Source organism: Xiphias gladius, chromosome 16, assembly GCF_016859285.1.
Source record: "Xiphias gladius isolate SHS-SW01 ecotype Sanya breed wild chromosome 16, ASM1685928v1, whole genome shotgun sequence".
Lineage (NCBI taxonomy): Eukaryota > Metazoa > Chordata > Actinopteri > Istiophoriformes > Xiphiidae > Xiphias > Xiphias gladius.
The window spans coordinates 13,450,442-13,474,628 of NC_053415.1; the positions used below are offsets into that span (position 1 = coordinate 13,450,442).

Here is a 24,187-nt window from a genome sequence, read left to right on the forward strand (position 1 = left end):
CCCATCATCTAGCCTCTGCCAAGTATAATCTGTTAAAGCCACGGTGAGAGGGCTGAGGGGGGGGGATTAAATGACTATAACGCACGAGGAATGTGGGCCATTCATTCTCAATAGACAGCAGTATGTTATTTCTCCCCAACAATTTGCAGATGCTTTTAGAATTGACTACAGCCCTTCTACCAGGGGAGCAGAATAAAGAAGGCAGACGGATTAGTCTCCGCTAAGGTTGTTTGAACGTTGCTACTTTCAGGAGTCAGGCTGCTGAGAGGGAGAGATACAGTATGCATGAAGGTTCCTGTGCCTGGGAGATTCTGTCCCTCTCACTTGGTCACAGCTGTGCCATAAGCCCCCATTTATGTGGCCAGGCTTTACATGGGATGAGAAGTCTCTGGTGGTCATAGACGGCCTCATTAACCCTCTTTTCATTTTCATCCTTTCTTTCCCTCCCCCTCTTATACTCTCTCCTGCTTTCTTCTCGGTTGCACCCGCCTTTCCTTATGTCTTCTCGCTACCTCGTCTCTCTTCATATCCTTGCCCCCTTCAAACCTTCTAACAAGAGAAGCTGAACTGATTTCCTGCCAAGCTGCTGCTAGTGGCTATTGTGTGCACTGTCACAGAATGAAAGGCTTCCTGGGCTATTGAGTGTGCCACTATGGCACACAGCGGCAGCATTATTCTGTTTTACTTTGTTTTACTCCCTGCCCTGCACAACAACATGCCTTCCATTTTGAGTACTTGTTTATTTGTAGTCCAAAGTTTTGTGCCCTTTTGTGCCTTTAAGTTATTTGGGTATTTAATATAACCCATTAATAAGTCTGATATTGTGAATCTACAGTATACTGTATACTGCATCTACAATGGTTTATTTAGCAATGAGCCACCAGAGAGCACACTACAAGCTAAGAAAGATTCATCCTGGAGCTACTCTAAAAGCATTGCAGTAAGTGGCTTATTACTCTTACTAAATGGTATTTCAAAATAATTTATTTTGAATGGCTAATTAAAGAAATAATAAAAAAAATAAATATTATTCAATGCAATTCTTAAATAATGGATTAACAACCTGGTAGCAGGTGTGGAGTGGAACTGGTGTTCAGCCCAGGATTAAACAATGTTGTGGCCCACTCTACATGGTGTGAGGTGGATGCTATTGGCAGAGAACAAATATAACCAAACTAGGCAGGCTTTCTAAGACAGTAGTATCTTTTAGTTAGTTTTAGTTTTTAGTTATTAGACCCTACTTCAAATCAACAAAAACACTTTCAATTAACAGTTCAAAATCAACATTAAAAAAGGTTCAGTAAAAAGCTTGAACATGTAACTGGTCTCAGCAGCCTTTTGTCTGCAGTGCCTGCTCTTATTTATTTAATACAGTCGATGGCTTAACAGACAGTCAGCGATAAGAGGAAATTTGGAGAAAGCCTTTATTTGAAATAATACATAATCTTGACAAATAATTTTACTGAATAATTTGCACTTGCACTGATCACCTGCACAAAATGTACCTGTTATCATAGAGCACCTGTACACGTTGATTGGCAAACAGCCAAACCTGACCAGGAAACCCACTGTTCAAAATTCAGCTGAAGGTAGGACTGTAATATTTTCGTAGGGAATGCTCATGGCAAAGCAAAACAGTCAGTACCTACATACCCTAAGATGTGTTATTCCATCTGAAAAATTTAGGCTAGCTATATCAATCAGATAGTCTCAACAAAATACTTTTAATAATCATTAACTATTAATCTAGTAAATATATTATTTTATGCATTCATTGTGTAGCTAGATGTTAGCAGAGCCAGCTGCCTGATGCCCACCCAGACCTTGGCTTTTTCACCACTGAAGAACTTGTGCTTCAAAGGTCAGCCTCAGCCTGGCGACTATCTACATCTTTAATCTTCCTGCTGCTCCCCCCAAAGGCCCTCTGCTCCCAAAGGAGGCAAACATACTTATATATTAATTTCCTCTGTCTCTGACTGTGACAAAAATCCCTCATTTAGCTGGTTCTGCATGGTAGCAGCAGTGAACGGCTGAGCTCATGGAGTTGGAGAGGACCCAAGTGACGTTTGGAGGCTCGTGAAATGTGCAATGAGCAGTTAGTTGCCAACTGTATACTGGTCCATTGGGGTTCACACTTTAGTGAGCTTCACTGATGTGAGGTTTAACACAAACACAGGCATGCAGAACACTTAAGTTGTGAGCGTTTGTTTGACAAAAAAGGAGATTACAGAAATCTGAACTCTCTTCATATCCATCTTGTTCTTTACTTTTCATTGCACCCATGTGTGTTCAATTGTTCTTCAGCTTTAAATGATAGCGAAGTCCATAGCCCACTCATGCCATCCTTAGAATTTTACAGTAAAAGCACGACTATCATTACCGTTTGATTAAAAAAGTATTTTTGTCATGTCGAAATAACATATTCAGCCCAGACTTTAATTTAATTAATTATTTATTGTCCATTTGCAAGCATTAGCCCTTAGTTGGTTTGATAAAAAACTTTGCAACCGATTTCCTGCAGGGCAATTTTGAAATGAATGGGGTCATTTTCAGCCATTTTCTCACCCAATTTTTTTTCTTAATGCTATTTTGTTTTATAGCAGATTTTCCCATTTTCTACCTATCTGAAATGCCCTATGTACTACAGTCCTTGTCTCTGCTAGCCATACTCTTGATATGGGGAAAGTGTAGATCGATTGCTTCTTCATCCTGTCAGCAATGGACTTGACCAGATGGGTGTAGCATGCAGGACATTCACACAGTCACAGCTAAATGTGCTTTTGGAACACATGGGTTAGAATTTTGCACCACGTGCAGCAATGCTATGATATGCAGGGGTGGAAGAAAACAAATCACATTTACTCTCATTACTGTAACAAAGTTTTAATTGGACTTGTACTTTTTGGGGTATATTTAAAAATCTGCAATTTTACTTATACTTTTTTATTTCAAGAATTGTACTTTGTTAAACATAGAGTTGCCTCCGTTACAGAGTAAGAACAATAGTCAATGCTAAAATATGCTAGTATTTAGGTTGACATGATGATGCACTTAATTTTGTACCCTAAAACTGTTTCATCTGAATCTGAACAACTTGTGCAAAAAGATGTTATGTGTTTTGTTTTTTGTTTTTTTAACTGCTTCACATTTGGGCAGTGGCTTTACTAACATGAATGTTGATTTCAGTACTTTCAAGTTTGACATAATTCTTTGTATGGAAGTATTCAGAGCAGCAAATATTGCTGTTACCTCATTCTGCCGTTATTGTTTCACATCTGGACTGAATCTGAGTCAGACAGGACTTGCTGCTTCATGCTGCCCCCACAGCCTGTTGTTATAGTGACCTGTCTGGAAGGGAGTTTTACTTGCAGCACTCATCTGTGTGTTTTTTTGTCTCACCCCTGGCAGGTGTGCATGTTTTTGATTACAGAGGCTCAGCCTTCCTGCACCACACATTTCCCAACATCTGCTCTGACCATGCTCTGATTGGTTCACATTGTTCTTGAACAATTACTACTCGCTCTGGTTGGCCCTCATCAGTGGCCCATTTAGTACAATATTTACTGTTTGCTCCCACATATTCCTCCTTCACTAGAAAAGGACCACTGACTGACAACCCCAATGCAGACTAAGGCAAAACTTTACAGTGCCAGTCGCAAGTCTTTATCATACAAACTCTCAATTTGTATATCAAATATATAAGAAGACTGTACAAATTTAGACTTATCATTAGTTATTTCCTCTCAAGCAGGCACAAAACATGATGTTGGCAGGCAGTTGGCTATTGGCTGTAGTCTTCGTGTTGTGTTGTGTTGTACAACAAAAGACATTAGCCCAACCTTGTCAGTGCTTGGTCTTGACTGAAGTCATCTTGGTGTGTCAAGGCTATGGAATCTGATAGAGAATTGGAAATAAGCATTGCATTTCTCTTTATTACACTTTAGTTGCGGTGACAAAAGCAAATCAAGAAGGACTGACATTGTGTGTTATTCTGCCTTCCCATACTTTAATTTTTCACATAAGGGTGTGATACTTACATTGAATATCTCTAGCAGAGCTTTGGTGTTTGGGTAGTGTGTATGTCAGCTCTACATAATGTCGATTAAGAATGATACGTGAAATTAGCAATAGCTGATTTTTTGCATGTTTTACATGTATATAACTGACAACCATTTCACTTCACTTGAATGGCTGCACAACCAGATTTGGTGGAATTTGTTTTTGGTACGGCATAGAAAAAAGCTCGGTATCATACACATATACTCAGTGTCAGCAGTACAGTATTTATGATAAATCACACAATTTCTCCAAGCATATCTTATTTTTGAATTTTTTTATTAAGTTTTTCCCGCCTTCCATACAGCATACTGATTTCCATTCATTTGCATCCAATATGAAAATTAACTCACAAAAATGAAACTTGCTTGAGAGAGGTCACAGTGAACATCACATCTGCTTTTATTATTGTCAGGTTTGCATTATTGTTCTATGGTAATGCAGTGCAGACTTTGCAAATCAGTGAACTGCATTGCCATGCAACAATGACATTTATTTTGACAACAATTAAAGGAGACATGCTGTTTAATATGATTGATTACCTAACTCAAGCAAGTATCAAAAGTCTCTTAAAATAGATTTTCACAACCCAAGAGAATAAATGGAAATCAGTGGCTGCTTAGAAAGTGGAGAAAAGTAATTTCGAAATTACAGAATGCTGTAAAAAAAAAAATTGATGTAACATAAAGCAACCCACTCCCACATCCCATGTTATAACTAGTAATGCTATCCAGAAAGTAAATAAGCTGAAAGTCATTCAGTGTCTTGCTCATGGAAACTTTAACAGTGTACTACATTAGAGTTGATTGACAGATTTTTGCTCTTAAAGGGCTCCAACCGTTGGTACCTCAGTTATGAGGCTGTCACTGGACAATTCTGCAACTAACTACTTATCCATTCACCACTCCCTTACATCTACAGGAATACGGAGCTCATATGCCAGTCAACACAGCCAGCTGGGCCAGGACTTAAGGTCAGCCATGTCCCCAGACCGCCAAATTGCACCAATCTATGAGGATCGGACTTTCCAGGGCCCATTGTACCGTAGCCCCAGCCACACTCAGCAGGGCACCCTCTACAGGAGCACCTCAGGTTGGTCCCACTTTATTTAGTTGGTAATAACCCCAGAGGCAAGTAAAGGACTCATGTAAGGACAGTGACAAAGCACACATAGAGGAAATGTCAGCATGATACCTAAGACACACCCACCTTTGTGAAGTTTTTTAACTGCCTTATAATAATATTAAAAGCAGATTTTGGTTTTTAACATTGCAGATAGGGCAATACTTTTTTTTTTTCATTAAATAAAAGCTTTTAGAAAAAATGTAAAGGAAAATTGAAGTGATGCTGGTTCAGAAGACAATGACATTTAAAGTCTTACTCTATATGTCCGAGGGTCAGGTGTGGAAAAGATGTCAGAGTCTACAAACTGGTCACCGGGAAGAAGTGCTAGCTAATGAGTGTAGGACTTGAGTGGTGTCAGCAGATGACAATCAGATCAAGCAATTAACAGCGTACTGCATATTAGGAGGGTTTGATCCAAAATGTGCAATGTCCTCATAACACTAAATATCGCTCTTTTTCTAACTTGATTCATGGGATTTTGCCTGCTGGATCGTTCACACAACCTGTGTTCAATAACAAGAAAACACCAGCAGAAGTTACAGTGCAACAATCATTATAGCTATGATTCCCAAATCCCAGCCTATGAACTGGTGCCAGGCCATGTAATATTTGCTAACGAGCCATGAGAAAACAATATTATTTGAGGGAATGATAATTTTATAATTTCATAGACTTTTTGTGTAGTCATAACCTTGGACTTCTTCTATCTTCTGTTACTGTTGCGACTACCTAGCTAAAACAAATATTATTGAAGGGGAATTTGAGAGGGCTTGAGAGGTTTTTATTTAAGAGAAGATAGGGGTATATAGTATACCATGATATTCCAAATAAGGTGATGTTTATTTTGGTTATTCCCCTCCCCCTGCAGACTGGTCTACATCAGTGCTGTCAGTATAAAAATGGTCCGCAGTGCAAAAAAAGTGGGGAATTGCAGCTATAGTGAACAAACAACAAAGTGTGTGACATTCATTTCCAAAATACCAGAAACTCGTTTGGTTTTCTTATACACCTCCATTTATCTCTTTATTGTTCATGCTGTCTCTATATCTTTTTCTAGCGAGTGAAGGACTTTTCAAATTAATTTTCCACTCATAACATTTTTATTTCAAGCAGACACAACTTCGCATCAAGAGGACTTTCTTTTTGTCATCTTGTTCAGATGTTCAAAGTCTTCCATTTAACTGGGGGCCTTTGACTCTGGTGTATTGTCTTCCTCGGGGAGCACCATTGAGCGTTACGTATGTTATGTCTTTCTTGCTTTTCTCTCTTGCTTTCTATTTTTCTTTCTCTCTGTCACATTCTCCTCCTCCCTTCCCTTCCTCTCGCCACTGTCAGACAGAAAGGGTGAGACATGAGTTAATAGGCAGATACTGATATGTCATCCTGCCACAAAGGAGTCCATTACCCGTGTGTCACACCGAGAATGAGAAGAAGGATGGAGGGACCAGGGGGACAGCTTGGTTATCCACATCCACAACCTGCTCTCTTCCAGCTCTCCTGATGTTGGCATTCTCCTCTCATCATCCCTCCTGCCTCAATACACACACTTAGTTTGCACTGACACACACTCTATATAGCCTTTTCCTTTGACTCACTGGAGATATGCTTAGACCGATAATTTCACTAATAAATGCTATTGATGCTGTGAAGAAGCCCAAAAGACAAACCACTATAACGTGTTAATGCCCGCTGTATTCAGAAAAGGCAAGTGGGGCCTAGCTGGAGGCAGTGTTCAATATGGAGTCTTTGTAAGAGTTTGACCCTAGAGTATTCTTTGTTATGTTGTGAAATGAAATTTCAATGGGCCATTTTCCCCCATCAGCTTTCCGTGCAGACTTTGACTTTTTCTGGAAGCTTGCACTGTACTTTTTTGTGCATGTGGGAGCAAGATGTTTATGTTAAATAGAAACATTGATCCTTGGCTTAAAAGACAAGGAATGGGGTAGCTCTACTGTGTTGTTTCAAAGCTATGTTGTTTATAATTTGTCTTCTAGTGTATTTGGCTCTGTTAGGTTACATTTTGGGAGATAACCATATTGCAGGGTAGCCCTGCTGCCCAACATGAAAGTGCACTGATGTGAGAAATTGTTTTTTTGGAGCAGCCCCACAAGTTGTCGTCTTGGTTCCTGGTAGGAGGGAGTTTGAGCAGGCACATGCCCAGTCCTGTTGGATAACTGATAGAGATCTGACTAGAGCAGCAGTCACGCTGCCACACATCACGTGGCTCCGGTGAGAAGGAGGGCTAAATCCAACCAGCTTGTTTAATGCGTTTCTGTGTTTGTGACCCATTGTGTTAAAAAACTAGGTCATAATATCACTTGGAGCGGATGAAAAAAAAAGAAAGATGACTGAAGCGAGATGCTGTCAGGCGGAATATTGGACCTTGTCTCGAAGACTGACTTCTCTGCATGTTTGTGTTTGTCATGCTTTCACTTAACTAGTATATCTCTGACTGTTTTTGGAGCTGGTCATGGTTTACCATTGCCTCTCTGCTGTGTTTGGCAAAAGAAGCCTAAGAATACAGTGGCGCAAAGGAGCAAGAAGGTGGTGAGGAAAGGATTTATGGATCATCGAGCAGGTTGAATCCTCCTGTTCTCTTTGAAAACCAGCAGGAATCCTCTGCCTAAACACAATCTTGTAAAAACAAAACAAGAAGCAAAAAGGCCTTTGAAAAAGAAGACTTCTGCTTTGTGGAACCATGGGAGCTGTGTTATATCCTCATCATTTATTGGTTCCAGATTTGAGAATTTGCTGAGTCTGTCAGAACAGCTACATGTTTGTATTTTCAGCTTGGTTTAAAGTTATATGCTACCGGTGTGCAAAGCTCAGAGTTTAGCTGAAAATGTCTGAATGTGCTAATCTCCGCTTTGTCGGCTAGTATGTGAGTTATTAATGTTTAAACGGTTTCTCTGAATGGTGGTGTTTTTGTGTTTGTTTTTCGTGGCTCTCAGGTGTGGGGAGTCTCCAGCGGACATCCAGCCAGCGCAGTGCCATGACCTACCAAAGAAACAACTATGCTCTTAACACAGCAGCCACCTACGCTGATCCATATCGCTCAGCACAGTACCGGCCCTCCGATTCAAACTATACTCGCCAGGCTGTTGTCATGGACAATGGTGCCACCCGTTCACCCTCCATAGACAGCATTCAGAAGGATCCCAGGTAAGCACTGCTCACTTTTGTTAAATAATGCTGTATTTCTAAACTACTAGATGTAGACTGAGGGTAAACCTGCGAAGTGCAACACAAACCAGCCACCTTAAGGGACTACTTATGCTTACAAGGCATCTCTGTTCTGCTGGGTCAACACTGGTGTCCATTTACTATTCAAACAGAGAGCTGGGTAGTCTCAGGCAGCCTCAGCCATTAAACTGGCTCAACTGTGCCTTGGTCTTTTAACAATAGATTCTCACATGCACTGAAGTGCTGTGTCTGCTCTTGTCATACACACGTGTGTAAGTGTAGAGAGTGGGTTGACCCCTGAAGTAAACCCTGACCTTTTACAGTGGGAGCTTTGTTTACACCCTGTAGTGTAACTATTTGAAGTGAGCGCACCAGGGGGACGACCATGACTGAAATATCATGGTAAAATATCCCCAAGAATATTCCTGACCAGGAAAATCCTCAAATGTATTTTCAAGCTTTGGAAGCAGTTTGACCAGCCTGGGGTCTTACGGACTAATTCACATTCCGTCGGGCAGCAGAATTTCCGCCACAACTCAAACACCAGTACACTGCTTTTGTCAACCTAGTTTTGGATACATGTATGTAGCTGATACTCAGTCACACCTTGCAAAATATATTTATCAACAGAAGACAGAAAAAATTTAGAAAAGTAACATGCCAATAGCTACACAACAGAGTTAGTTTTATTTACTTTTGAGTGTAAAAAATGGTTCCTAAGTATATCTCTAGAGCAAGAAACAGTTCAGTCGGCACTTTTTGTCTTAAGTGTACTGCATACAGAAAAACAGTAATCCAAGTGTAACCAAAGTGGATTGTTACATAGAACTGGATGTGAATATAATTTCCTGGGCTTATCAGTTTGCCATGAGGTGCTGAAGTATTCATTTTCAGGGAAACTGTGCCCTGTGGTTTTTAAGGAGACAACTTAGATTCTGCCATCATACTGATACCTTTTTGCCTTGCCTGTGTTTCCAGGGAGTTTGCATGGCGTGATCCAGAGCTAACAGAGGTGATTCACATGCTGCAGCACCACTTCCCCTCAGTGCAGGCTAATGCAGCCGCCTATCTGCAGCACTTGTGCTTTGGCGATAATCGAATCAAGGCTGAGGTAGGCATTCTAGGCATTGTAGTGATCCGATACTGTGTTTTCAGACAGACTGTGTCAAATGACTTTACTCAACCACCTTAATTTCTGATAAATACGGCACTTTATGCACATTTTTTGTGTATTTATCAGTGCCAGTTGTATAATGTTTAAAGGGAAGCTGCAGGTTATTACAACCTGTGTTTTATTTTGGATGCTCCAACCATTTGTTCTATTGCACTCAAATGTAGCAACATCGCTAAAAATTGGTATATCAGTGTAACAAACACAAGTGTCCAGATAATCAGACAAGTTGTGAACAAAACCCCAAAGGCTAACCCAAACTGTTTGTTGTAGACGTTTAACGCAGTCTACAGACCGAAGTTTTGGTTCAACCTTGACCTTTCTATACTCATTGTAGTTGTATGTGTTCAGTTTTCCTTTGCAATGAAAGATTATAATCAACCTTACAGCTCACTTGTTTTATCTCCCAACATAGTTGTGCCAAATCTTCTGGCTAATCTCACTCTTCCTTCTTCCATAATAGAGCCTATTTTAGTGCTTATTTCCTGTTCAAAGACATCAGCAATTACTTTGGTGAATCAATGTCATCATAACCAAAAGAAGTGATGGCTGGAGCTATGAAAATAAAACCCAAGTTTTAATTAATGGTACATTTCCTTTAAAACCCAATTTTAGCTATGCAGTAGGGATAGGAATGTCAGTCAGTCAGTCCACCACTTTGGTCCAGATTAAAATATCAATACAACTGTTGGGTGGACTGTGATAAAAATTTTCCACAGACATTCATGTCCCCCCTAATGACAAATTGTGATATATTTGGGGTTCCCTTAAATATTCCTCTAGCATCATAAACAGATTTATGACCAAATACCTGCAAAATTAATAACATTACCATCATTCTCTTCTGTAGTTTGTGTTTAGTGCTAACTCGCGATGTTAGCATGTTAACACACAAAACTAAAATGTGTTAGCATTAGGCTGAAAGCACCACTGTGCCTAAGTACAACTTCCAGTCAGCATGCTGCTGACCATTTGTTTAGCCATACCCCGGTCTTCAGTTCTGACCATTCAGCCGCAGACTACCTCTGGATTTTCACAGTTTAGCAGGATACTTATACTGCCTCCAAAGGTGTCAGTGCAAGATGGGGGGCCCAAAAAAAGAGCTGGACACAGACAGGCACAGACAGAGGAATAAAAAATTAGATCTGAAGAATGTATTTTTATTCTCAGATGTCAAATACCAACATGTTACAAAATGATTCGTACTAGACAATGAAAAGCAGGAAGCTTATTTTGATAAAATATTTTTTTTCCAAGTAGGCTTCATTCTTTGCTCCAGAAGAAAATGTAAATTCAGTCTCTCAAACTGCCATCTCCTATGGTTAAGGCTTTTTCTGCGGTCATAAATTAGCATTACTTTTCTAAATAATCCGTATCTGGTATGAATAAATTCCCTTTGTGTAGATTCTCTTATCACATGAATAAATGGATGATTTTGCTCTTCAGGATTTATAAGCTGAAAAATTCTGACCACTAGTCAGAATCACTTCCCATCTGATTATGGTGTGTGATTTCATTCACCCTGTCTATAGGTATGTCGACTGGGAGGTATTAAACACCTGGTGGACCTACTAGACCACAAGGTCCTTGAGGTCCAGAGAAACTCGTGCGGAGCTCTTAGGAACCTTGTTTATGGCAAAGCAATGGATGACAATAAGATCGCTGTGAGGAATGCAGGAGGCATTCCAGCTCTGCTCCGCTTGCTGAGGAAGACTGTAGATGCAGAAGTGCGAGAGCTCGTCACAGGTAAGTCAGCATGGAGGGAGAATATGTGTGCAGGTTAGAAATTGTTGTGAATCTCAAGCTTGATAGAGCCCCCCCCCAACATCTTTGAGAATATGTGGATGAGATTTTTCCACAAAATGATGAAACTTTGTAAAGTTCCTTCACCTGGCGCACAAAGAATGAAAGCAAAATTACATTTCCTTTTAACAATGGCTGCAACTAATGTTTGTTTTTTTTATGCATTACTCTGGTGATTGTTTCTTATTTTTCCAAACAGCAGTCAAAAACTCAAAGATATTCGATTTACTCTCACATAACAGAAAAAAAGCAGCAAATCATCACATTTAAGAACCTGAAACCAGAGAATAGTTGAAATCTTTACATGGTAAATAAGTTAAACAAGTGATCAATTCCCAAAATTGTTGTCTCATTTTTAGGTTTATGTACTAATCAATAATCAACCAGTTATTTTATCATCCCTATTTTATTGAGCTATTTGAGTTGTCTACTCTTGCATATTGTGGTTCAATATATAACATTGCTCTTAGAGATTAGGTGTGAATTAAGAATTTATACTAACCAAACAAATAAACTGGCTGCTTACTGCTGGTCTACCTTAGATCATGAATGTTGCAGTAACTGAGTCATGGAGGCTTTTCCTTCAGTTGCTTCTACTCCTGTTACCACTGCATATAATGTATGCAAAGAAATGAAACTACATTTCCACAGGATTCATACTTTTTTATTACTTGGGCTGTGGAGAGATTTGGCTCGTCCTTTGTCTGAAAAATTGTCCCTGACAGACTGCTTGTCGGTCCCCTCCTCTTTGCATTGGCCTTTGTGCAGGTCGGTTGTTTTTGTGTGTTGTCTGAGCTCTGCAAAGGTTATAAATCCATCTTGTTTTGGATTAGGGTGGAGCGCTACAGAAATAAGCAAGTCAAGACATTTGGCTCCCAGGTGGCTGAGTCAGCTGTTTGTGCTTGAGTTAAACCCCCGCTCTAACATGGTCTCGGGTTACAGTCCAGCAGTCCTGAGGGAAAACAATACGAACGGTGTACAAACATAACACTCTGTAGCATTTGTATATCGTCTGGAAAAAGATTGTCTTCAGTTTTGTGTTTCAATTAAGTGTCTGTTTACTTTGCTTAACACATACCAAAAGAGAAATAGTCAACATTGTAAAAGAGCACAAGAGCATAAATTGTCCCTGCTCATACTTGAGCTCGTGTTAAAGCACAATTAGGGTTTATGGCTGAGAACCACTAATAATTTCTCTCTTCACTTCCTTCATTCAAATTTCAAAAGGTTGTACAGACATGTGTTGCCCAATCAGAGTCAGCAGCTTTAATGTGAGCTCTTTTTTTCCCTTTTCATCCACTAGTCAGAGAGCCTGCTGGGTCTAATTGGTAGTGCAGGGCCCCAGGATGGGGAGCATTTAGGAAAGGTCAGTACTGCAGCATCACCTCTGGTTAATTACAGCTGATTAGATCAATCCACATAAAGAGCTTTTGGGTGGATGAAAAGGGCATCCCACACCGTAGCTTTAAGTGGAGCAGATAGATATCATTCACTCACCCACAACACCACTCTACTTATGAGGCACAGTATGGGCAATATTAACAATTTGGGTAATAACACCTTCTCAAGCAGTGCTGTTGAAAGTGGTTAAGAAGCTGACCAGTTGTCAGGACTCTGAGGCTCCCATTGTGTCAGCAGCTCCTTCTCGACTCCCCTGTGAGGTCCAGGTGTCAGCTATGCTTCATTAGGGTTAGCTGTAAGAACAGGCCACCCCTTGCTTCAGGTCAGGGGTCATGTTGTGGGAACACAAAACGCAATCTTAGCTCCCTTACCTGCCTTGTCTTCCAGCAGCTGTTGTGGTTGTTGCTCTGTCCTCAAACAGCCCTTAAGATCAAAAGGCCAGGCCCACAGTACTGTCATTAGCTCGAACACAGGGGACACATTAAAAACTGCACGAAAGCAATGTTATGTTACCCGGTGTTAAATATTGCATCGTTTCTCCTATTTACTTATTTACTTATTTGCTATACTTTGGCAAAACTCAAATACATGCTTAATCATGACTTCTTTTTTTTAAGTGTGTTGAGTCTGTGTTGCACATGGTTCAGTTAAGTGTATTTTGAAGATAATTCTTTTTTCTGGGAAATGTGAAACAAAACACTGAATGAAGATGACATACTTTAACACTATCCTGTTATTGTGTTGTTGTTGTTGTCGTCATTGTTTTTTTAGTTTTTATTTTTGCTCCAGTCCTTTTTTTCATGAGACCACAATAACTTGATATGTAGTACTTCATGTATTTAACTGTGTATATTTCTGTCAAACTACTTCCAATTTACATAAAAATCAACAGAGCAGCATCAAGGCACGTAAAACCAATTGCCAAGTGATGGCATCAGTTCTTGTGTTTGTTGGTTGAGCATAAAAAATGAGGTGGATAAGAGCTTTAATCGAATGAAAAACGAGAAACTTAATTTGATCTAAAGATTAAACCAGTTATAGCCATAAGCAGCAATTCACTGGCTTCCACTGCATGAGAGAAAAAATGAAAAACACCCACTAACCTCAAAAGTACACCCAAGGCTATTTGTCTGAGGTTTAGTCAATGCAGCATTGACAAGTTTCCAGTTCAACTCCCAGAAACTGAAAGGTTAATAAATTGGCCAGTTTTTGGACGATCAGCATCTTTTCACAGCTTGAAGTAAATGCCCACCCAGTTAACTGCTTCACCAGACAGTTGATCACATGGTTTAAGATACAAAGATTGAAAAAGGAGCAGTCAGAATTTTTGGAAATCAGTCACAATCACTTTCATCTACTTCTAGTCATTGCTTAATACATACTAGGGGTATGGAGAAACTGCTAGCATAGCATTTCTTTAAAAGTGACAAATGCACTGTAACTCCTCTATGAACAAAACCCAGCTTCATTGATAAGTAGCTTGCTAACTAACAAGATACACAATAACATGTAAAGAAGACGCCTTCAGATATTTTAAATATAGTTGACTATTTATGTCCCAAATTAGAAAAAAGTTACCAGTTTCTTCATGAGTTACTGGACTGATTACAGAACCAGACAAGACCTTTTCAGTGTTGTCATTGTAATCATTACAACATGAGTTCAGCTGACTAATTTTCTGCAAATGTTATCCAAACATTTCTAGTACATACAGTGAATCTAACTAAATGTTGTTGGGCAGCTAGGGGCCTGACACGTCTATATGCCAAAGTATGATCAAAATAATAACTGCAGGGCCAAGTTACAGGGAACATCCTGGAAAAAAAATAAGGAACCTATTTTGTAATTGATACAAGTTTGAAAACGTTGTTTTGTGGTAGTTGGGACAATTTGACTGTTGGGTAAATGGCAGGAACTTTGGGCCATGACACACAAAGCCAACCTCAATATATACTAGTCTGGTAAAGGAGAAAATGACAAAAAATAATCTCACCATTAACATAAACATAAATTCTGCACTTTTGCAGGAAGAATTATATATTGCAGGAGGTGTTCTCCATCTATAATTTAGCCATTTTCATGCCACTATGAATCTGTTGAAGCAGTCGCTTCATATGCTCAAAATATGAATGAGAGTATGTGTAATAAAAAGTTGCAACTGGCAGTGTAAAGTTATAGTTCGTTTGCGCTGGCATTGTTAGCCTGCTGTTTTGCTTGTGGCAGAAGCAAAACAAAGCTGACAATGAAAAATTTGGAGAAATTGAACTAAAAGTGTCACATTACAGATTCACTATATGCAAAATCTGGCAAATGACCACAGATAAGGAACAGTGGTGCCACACACACATTACAAACTCAATGGGCAACGCAATTGTGGTCGAGCGTCCCTGGCTTGGTGTGTCAGGGTCCTAAGAATAAAGTCATACAAATACAAACCCCTCTGGCCAATTAGTTCCTGATCAGTGACCTTTTGACATTCATCCTTTCTTTATTGTATCGAAGCTACAGAACCTGTTACAGCTGAGCTGTCTTAAGTCAGAAGAAATGTCCATATAGTCTTCTGTTCAGTTAGTTCTTGGATCAATGCTTCAGCAGCCGTTAGAGACATTCTAACCAGCTTCATATTTTTCACCATCTCTCTGTTGAACTTCTCCCTCCATGTGCTCTCTGTAGTTTAGCTCTGGATAGACTATTGGCCCAGGTGTCTCAGCAGTGTTTATCTTAGGTCAGTGTTTCAAAGCCAGACCAATGCACCAGAGAACATGTTACGAACAGAAAACAAGGTTTAGGACTCTGTTTACTCACACAGGTCTGCTCCATTTGACTGTCAGATATGACTTATGGGTATTGCTGGTGTTACACCACTGACATCGTCGTCAGTCACACTTCAGTGAATTTGCCTGTCGATTTTTCTGGCATGCCGCCACCTCCACAGGATCAGTCTCAAATCCTGCGGAGAATCTTCATTTCTACAAGTGAACATTAGAGTGGGTGTGGAGGAGCATGTCGGAGTCGACTCTGGAGTTAAAAGTACCAGGAAAGTTGGTCAGCCGGCATGAGAATGTACGTTATCTCGGCATTAGTGGTCCTGTTTCAGGACAATCCAAGTATCCCATGAGAAAGGCAAACACAGACCTGAATGTGCTTGTGCAAGGTGCAGAGCTCAATAGCCACAGAAGGATTTGATTGAAATGTATCCAAGTGCCTAAGTAGAGCAGAGACACTAGCTCACCTGATGCTAGGGTTTCGGCGTGCAGCCCCTCACACACACCAATAGCAAGCCCTGATAAAAAGCACATGCTGCATTTTAATGTTCGAGAGCCAACTATCACTTGATTCTCGGCTTTGCCGTGATATGTTGTCAGTATAAAAATGAAATAATGAAAGTTCACTTAAGGATTTGAATGGAGTTTAAAGCACTTTGATGTAGTCTTGAGAAGGATGATGCTAAGTGAAATGACTGTTGATTAAATGACTGGCAGAGATGTACAGCGTTTTGTATTTACAAACCAAGGTTAGCAAGTAGTAGGGCAAACACACCAGCAAAATCACACTTAAACCACTAACGCACATACATACTGTACATGCACTTAATTACATTTTGCTGTGGCAGCATTGGATTTGAGTATGAATCATGTATATAGTCCTGTGTCTGTACAGTAGATTCCAGCTCATGCTGCATTAGCCTCCTCCAAGGTTACTAGTGCCCTGCAGAAGTCAGCTTGTGCCTGAGTATAAGCCTAGCAGCAAGAGCCATCTAATTAGAGGACATGCTACATGCTAGCTAATCCTTGACAGATGCAGCATCAAAGGCTTGCAGGACTGTGCCTGATTATCAGTGGTTACCAAAAGTATATTTGAATTGAATGAAATGATGGCATAATTTCTAAAGACGATACATTATTTATATTTCATTTCAAATGACTGATCCATTGCCATATGGATCCCCGCCTAGTGCTCTTTCTTTTTCCTTTTTTTTTTCTTCATTTCAAGCAAATAATCTTTGCCCCGTGGATATTCTGCCTAGATGAAATTTGATATGAATGTCTGATGTCTCAATGTTAGAGTTGTGATTCATTTCTGAAGAGGAGTATTTTCACTTGTGCGTGTGTCTGTCTCTGCTTATTGGTATGCCTTTGGTCGTGGACACATCCTCAAAAACTAAGCTATTAAAAGCACAAGTTGTAGGTTCTCTGTTGGGTTAACCTAACTGCACATGACAGCTGACATAAATGGAGGCTTGCGTGCCTGTTTCTCAAAGCCTGTGTTTGCATGTGGGTGTCCCCGCAGGGGTGCTGTGGAACCTGTCGTCATTTGACGCCGTGAAGATGACAATCATTCGGGACGCCTTAACGACTCTGACCAACACTGTGATTATCCCTCACTCCGGATGGAGCAGCTCAACCTTCGACGATGACCACAAGCTGAAGTTTCACTCCTCCCTGGTGTTGAGAAACACCACCGGCTGTCTGAGGTAAACCACCTGATGAACACACTTGGCACTAGCACCCCACTGTGGACATCTGACGCAATTACATCTAGTGGGCAATGTGCTCATACTTTGGCTCCTCTGTAAATAGCTATGTTAATGTGGTCCTTGAAGAAAATCTAATACTGGAGTGAACCACAATAAACAAGTTATTTTTAGAGACTAATCAAAAGTCACATTTACAGTATCAGAATGGTGTGTATTATTTCATAAGTGGCTTTAATATGCAACATGAAAGGAAAATTTACATTGTTGGTAATTGACTGAGCATGTTTTAGTCACATTGCTAGAATTTTAACCCGTTTGTCTCTGTTTCAAAACCATAATTTCATAGACTTCTACAGTTTAAGATGATGTAAAAATCCTAGCTTCTCTCCTGGGGCTTCTTCATTTGTAAACTTTCTGCTGCATGTAGAGTTCATTGTGTAATTGGTGACAGCCAGTTGAACTGAGTGCAAGTGTGTTTGTGTGCATTTGTGTGTATCTATTTGTACACATTTATGCGTAGGTATGGTTATGTGTGTGTGCGAGCACATACTCCTGTTCCACCAAGGCAGTTTGAGGGCTGGTTCGGAGACGGCGCCTAATCACGAACCAGTTCTTCGCGCTTCGACAGCCAAAGAACCAGCTCTCAGCCACGAAAACTGGTTCGATAGCAGCACCAATACTTTGCTGGTCTAGGACCAAGAACTGCTTACATCAGGGCCCGTGGGGCGAGATCATCATGACCAACAAGACCAACTAAAACTTTGTGGCCTCCATTTTTAAAAAATAGAGCTAAAGTAGCATCTATTCTGCTTAATCCAAAGAAAAATAAGAAAACCCAGAGCTCCTGTATACACGTGAAATCGAGGCAAAACACTTGTAAATAGAATGTAAATAAAGTCTGCCATTGTTGTCGTTGTGCTTGGCGCTAGAGTTGCTGGGAAAGCAGAAATATATACAGACATATACAGTGATGTAATGACCTGGCTTATGGTTTGCGTTGGTGGAAGGGGCTATTCATTCCTTAATTAATCAGAAAAGTGCTATGATGACAATAGTCGGACCACACACACTTCACTTCATTATTGGTGGTGTATGGGGATGGCAAAACCCACGTTACACATTCAAGTGGGACACATACAAACACACGCGCACAGCTTTCATTTTGTGTGTTTACATTTGCTCATTTGTTTGTTGAGCAAAGCCCCAAATCAAATGCCTAGTTTGTGTGTGTGCCTGTGGGTGCGTGTGTGTGCTTTTTAAAAAGGAACCTGAGCTCAGCTGGCGAGGAGGCAAGAAAACAGATGCGTATTTGTGAGGGCCTGGTTGACTCACTGCTCTACGTCATCAAAGCCTGTGTAAACACCTCTGACTTCGACAGCAAGGTATGTACTAAGGCACCCACACACACACACGCACAGATACACACACTTAGCCAAGAGGAAAACATGCTGCCACATGATAAGAGGCTCTGAGGAAAAATCCTACTTACCCTGTTTGAATCATTTTTATTGTCTATGTCCAAGTGACCCTCACAGCAGCCAACAGCAACTGTTTCATGTGCTTTATAACCCAAAGCACAACCCATACATGAACAATGATTGACAATCAGAATCCAATAGACTAACTCATTGACCCATTACATAGTATATTAATGTTTTTTATCTGTGGTAGCAGTAGGCACGAAATCAGATATCTCAGCCATGCATCACTGCACTGTAAAAGACATAAAAAATCAAGTGGCTCATCTTTAATGTGAAGATCGTCTCCCGTGGGAACAGGGCCCGTTCATTTTGTCAAACATATATGCTCATTGACATTCTGTGAGGCAAAGCCTATACAGAGCTCAAACAGCGTGGAATTAAATCCATTTGCTCTGGTCCAGATATTCTTGCTAACTGGAGACCCTTGGGTTCCATATCTAATTGATTTGTAATGCAGCGAATAGCAGGCCTGTGTACCACACATTGGCTGTAGATACTGTAGGGTGCTGCACAGAGTCTATTGTATTGTAACTTTTTTCATGGTGATTTAGAAAGCCGCCGCTATAACTACCCACCCAAACCCCTTTCTTGCTTCTGCTCGCTTCAGATTGTAGAGAACTGTATTTGCACTCTACGAAACCTGTCATATCGTCTGGAGCTGGAGATGCCGCCATCCAGACTGACTGGGGGGCAGGAGCTGGACGGCTTACTGGGTAGCGAGTCACCCAGTAAAGAGGTGGATTCCAGCTGCTGGGGCAGGAAGAAAAAGAAGAAAAAAAAGAGCTCGCAGGAAGACACAGTCAGTGTGGTGTTTTTTAATAGAGGCTAAGAGTAGTATTCAAATTGGCAAAAAGTTTGCATTGTCCATATTTATTTAAAATGTATGTCAAGTTCAGTGGACCTTAGTGGACAACATTGTATACAGTCACAGCTTTAAAATTCCCAATAAGTCCAGCCTGTGCGCAGCCTGACTAATCACTTTGTTTGTCTGTTCAGTGGGACGGTGTGGGACCCATCCCAGGCTTCTCCAAGTCTCCCAAGGGGGCAGAGATGCTATGGCACCCTGCGGTGGTTAAGCCTTACTTGACACTGCTGGCTGAGAGCTCAAATCCGGCTACTCTGGAGGGTGCGGCTGGGTCCCTTCAGAACTTGTCAGCTGGCAACTGGAAGGTACACTACCAATGTTTGTGTGTATTTGTGCACACACAAACAAATACACAAATTCTCTTTTGATTTCATATCCGCTGTTAAATGTGATATCCTAGGAGACAAAGCATCTATTCAACTGTTTAAAAAGGATTTAACAGTCTGCGTCCTCTGTTTTAGTCAAAGCAGACGTCTGTTTTATACTTGGAATCACTCATGCAAAAAATATGCACCTCAAGACCATCCATTTTCCTTGTGTGATGTCTGCACTCTTGTAAAGTTATAATGCCTTTTTGCATGTGTTTTGGTGTGCACAGTTTGCGGCCTACATTCGTGCAGCAGTGCGTAAGGAGAAAGGACTGCCTATACTAGTGGAACTGCTGCGGATGGATAACGACAGGGTGGTGTGTTCGGTTGCCACCGCTCTGAGAAACATGGCACTGGATGTCAGGAACAAGGAACTCATAGGTTAGGGGTCACACTGTCACACAACTAACTTTTCAGACTTTAATGGATTCAGCTGGGCAGAATGAAATTATAAATAAACAGGAAGATTCTTAATATTGTTCTTACCTTTGTTCCGTTAAAACATGTAGCTCCCACTCATGTTGCAACGATAAGACTGTAAGTCAGGTTGTACATGGGTTCTGCTGGGCTACATGCACACATACAATGTAAATAGACAGTGTAGGATCATACAGTATTGTGGGTATTTGACTGTATATTGAAACGTATGTTCAACACATTACATCCAAAACAGTTTCATGTTTTTCACAATACGTCTGCTGACAAGATGAATATTGTTAAATGGGGCGTTTTAAAAAGCCAATGAATGTCTGTATGTTTGGCAACTTTCCCCTCCTCACTCTGTGCACAAGCTTCTGCCCACAACCCTGCTGTACAGTATGCTATAACGTATTAACTGCATGTCTCACTTTCCCTCCTCTGTCTCAGGGAAGTATGCAATGAGGGACCTGGTCAACCGTCTCCCCGGGGGAAACACCACCCTGCTGTCAGACGAGACCGTGGCAGCCATCTGTTGCACCCTGCACGAGGTCACCAGCAAAAACATGGAGAACGCCAAGGCCTTGGCCGACACGGGCGGCATCGAAAAGCTGGTCAATATCACCAAGGGCAGAGGAGACAGGTGTGCTACAGCAGCACTTATTTGTTCAGACACTTTTTGGGAGGGTGGAGAGTACACACCGGTGCAAACCTGACTGAATAACATGTGCACATGCTTCATATGCTTACAAATACATTTATCAGCTATTTGTGGTTGGTGGCTGGGCTGTACAGACAGTCCTGGACATTGGACAGTGGACTTTTTTTACACAAACATTCACACATTCAAGCACACACACAGACACAAGCATTTAAAGGCAAGGAGAATTACAAGCCATAGCCATAGGGAAGGTGGTTTTGTGTGCATGGAGGTTGTTTGTCCCTGTGGAATGATGGCAGCAGCTACTTCTAGCCTGCTATATATTCAGTAATGTTCCTGGTTTAAACAAATTGAGGACACTCTCTTCCATCAGTCATACTGCCCTGCAATATTTACAGTATTATTTATTTGTTTTCCAGGTACTCTATGAAGGTGGTTAAGGCAGCTGCTCAGGTGCTGAACACACTGTGGCAGTACCGAGATCTGCGTACCATCTATAAAAAAGTAAGGGCATTGGGATTAATGACAGCAGCCCATGATGCTACTGTTAAAACAGCCACCAGTCTAATGTTGCCTGTACACAATCGATAAATCGTGTGTTTTAATACAAGGATAGCCAGTTAAACTGTAAGAGAAACTGTAATTTTGTTATAGTATTGTTACATGTCTGCAACATGTTTTTAACTGAAAAGAAAGAAATGTCTTATAACTACCAAAAATGTAGAAGGTTGAAAGATTGCTAACTGTGCCTTTTAACAATATGGACTTCTTGTGGACCACACAGCACAGGAATTTTTCAAATATTTCCTCTGTGACCAAAGAAAAGGCATATTTAAAAATACCACAGATGTGTTTTACAACATCCAGCACTGTTCAACTAATTCAAACCACTGCTTTTTCCTCTCTGTGCTTCCCTAACAGGATGGATGGAACCAAAACCATTTCCTCACTCCAGTGTCAACACTTGAAAGGGACAGGTTCAAGTCCCAGCCCACCCTCCCCACCAGCACCAGTCAAATGTCCCCAGTCAACCACCCTGGTGGGTTATTTTAGCTACAGGCCCAGCCAGATGAAAACCACCAGTGAAACAGGAAAACCTGTGGAATTTAATGTTGAAATGTGTTTTTGTCTTCACAGCTGCCAGTGCCACGTCGTCTCCTGCAATGCTGGGCATCAAAGAGCATAGAGACACTAACAAAGATTATCAGAGAGCACAGTCAACTATGCAATTTTATAATTATCAAGGGGACAACAGTATTCATAAAAATCAGTATACAGGTACACAAACAAGGCACACATCTGAAAGCCACTGAAAGTGCTTGTACAGCTTGTACATCAGTACTCTTTCAAATCTTATTCCAACCAGATCCACTCTCTGCACCAGACTGCAATCACAGGCTACCCCCTGGTCCTCTCTGTGCAGGGCGTTATCTGTTTTATCCCTCATAACTCTCCAAGCAGATTCCATGGCCAGCCTCCTCTCCCTGCCAAGACAGCCCTGTCTTATCATCTCCACCAAAGCCTGCCAGCCCTGAGACAGTCAGCCAGTTTAATTCACAACACTTCGGGGCTGTTTTTGTGCTGGAGATTGTCTGCGCAGCAGTAAAGTGAACCGACCGGCCAGTGGTGGACACACACTACAGTGGTGCCATTGTTAGCGGGCCCAAGTTGCAGCTTGCATCTTGAGTGGGCACCCAGACATACTAGTGCCAGAAGAGAGCTCTTGCCAGCCTATGCTGGTTGGCGGGAGCAGGGGAGGCCAAAGTAAACCAAATGAGCTGCAGCCTCAACAGTCCATGTATTACATAGCAAAGGGGAAACTGAGTTTTAGGATTCCACCGGTTGGATAAAGTGCCAAAGAAAATGCCCATCCCATGGGCTATGTAAACAACAGAACAGCAGTGGCCAACTCTATTATTTGGTGTTATTTCTCTCTCCAGCTCAGCATAGCACTTTTTGATCCTGCTCTATCTAAATACAGACATTTGCCCTCTGGGGATGTACAGCCTTTTTTTTCACTGATATGAAACGAAGTGTGTTTGTAATAGGCCCAACTGTTTGATGTACAGCAAGACACATTGTATTGTTACTTTTTTCCAGGGTCTGGAAAGCCTTCTTCATATTACTACTCATCACCCACAAGAGAGGAGCCCAGAAGAACACAGGTAGATATAATTATTCTGAATAAATGCTCTGAATTCTTATCTGCTACTGGTATGTCTGCTCTTATTCAACCCTAGTGAGGTCGAGTGAACTGTTATTGATGTTGTAGTTTGGATTATTAGTGCTGGTGAGACTAATTATTTACACAATTATTGTTATGCGTACAGTATTATTTAATTATAAAATTAGTTCATTTATACAATAGTTAGAAGTTACACACAACAATATAACATCGTAGCATCACTTTAATCACATACGACATACAGTAACACATTCAGGACATGTGGCATAAGGTAATACAAAGTTGACTGAGTGACACGTGTAGCTTTTAATTTTTATCATGTAGTCAGGACTACCTTGCTTCAGTCAGCTTTGATGGAAAGGTCCAGTTTTGCGTATTCCAAGTCAGAGGCTAGTCTGTGTTGGAATATTCAAATACTGTAGCAAGTTTAAATCAAAAACCCTGGGGAAAGATTCAACCTGAGTTGTAATAAAGTGGAGTAAGCCTTTGCAACAAGGCTGCAGCTAACGATCATTATTATTATCAATTGATCTGGTTTTCAATTTATCATTTAGTTGATGAAATGCTTGAAAACAGAGAACAATGCTCATCACAACCGCTACCTCATACACCAACGTGATGTCTTCAGATTGCTTGTTTTGTCTGACCAACTGTCCAAAACCCAAAGGTATTCAATTTTGTAGTGACATAAAGCTGAGAAAAGCAATAAAATGTCACTTTTAGGAAGCTGGGACCCTGTTCAATAATTTTTGACACTTTTGCTTGATAAATAACGTAATAAGAATAACTGATTATCAAATTTGCCGATCCCTTTTTTGTTAATTGGGTCAATCAGTTAATCAGCTGATCTTTTGAGACCTACTTGGCTTCATTGGTGAGACTAAGAAAACAAAGAGTAGGTGTGATCCCATCCTTGAAAATTCAGTGTTTTCTTCTAGGAAGTGTTTGATAGTAGTGGTACAAGGCCCCTTGTTTGAGATCCCTCTACCGCACT

The 24,187-nt window shown here is 40.8% G+C and overlaps 1 protein-coding gene across 8 annotated transcripts in view; it reads left to right on the top strand.

Moving 5' to 3' along the window:
- The window catches only part of pkp4 (plakophilin 4), an 82,577-nt gene that overhangs the window by 54,946 nt on the left and 3,444 nt on the right, over positions 1-24,187 (top strand). For all 8 annotated transcript variants that reach the window (XM_040148176.1, XM_040148177.1, XM_040148174.1 and 5 more), the window contains 14 exons: positions 4,978-5,148; positions 8,133-8,343; positions 9,343-9,475; positions 11,068-11,281; positions 17,030-17,213; positions 18,481-18,598; positions 19,305-19,496; positions 19,694-19,867; positions 20,161-20,311; positions 20,798-20,990; positions 21,428-21,512; positions 21,930-22,047; positions 22,146-22,286; positions 23,109-23,173. In XM_040148176.1, the coding sequence (XP_040004110.1) occupies positions 4,978-5,148; positions 8,133-8,343; positions 9,343-9,475; positions 11,068-11,281; positions 17,030-17,213; positions 18,481-18,598; positions 19,305-19,496; positions 19,694-19,867; positions 20,161-20,311; positions 20,798-20,990; positions 21,428-21,512; positions 21,930-22,047; positions 22,146-22,286; positions 23,109-23,173 (2,150 nt within the window). The remainder of the gene's footprint in view (positions 1-4,977; positions 5,149-8,132; positions 8,344-9,342; positions 9,476-11,067; positions 11,282-17,029; positions 17,214-18,480; positions 18,599-19,304; positions 19,497-19,693; positions 19,868-20,160; positions 20,312-20,797; positions 20,991-21,427; positions 21,513-21,929; positions 22,048-22,145; positions 22,287-23,108; positions 23,174-24,187) is intronic.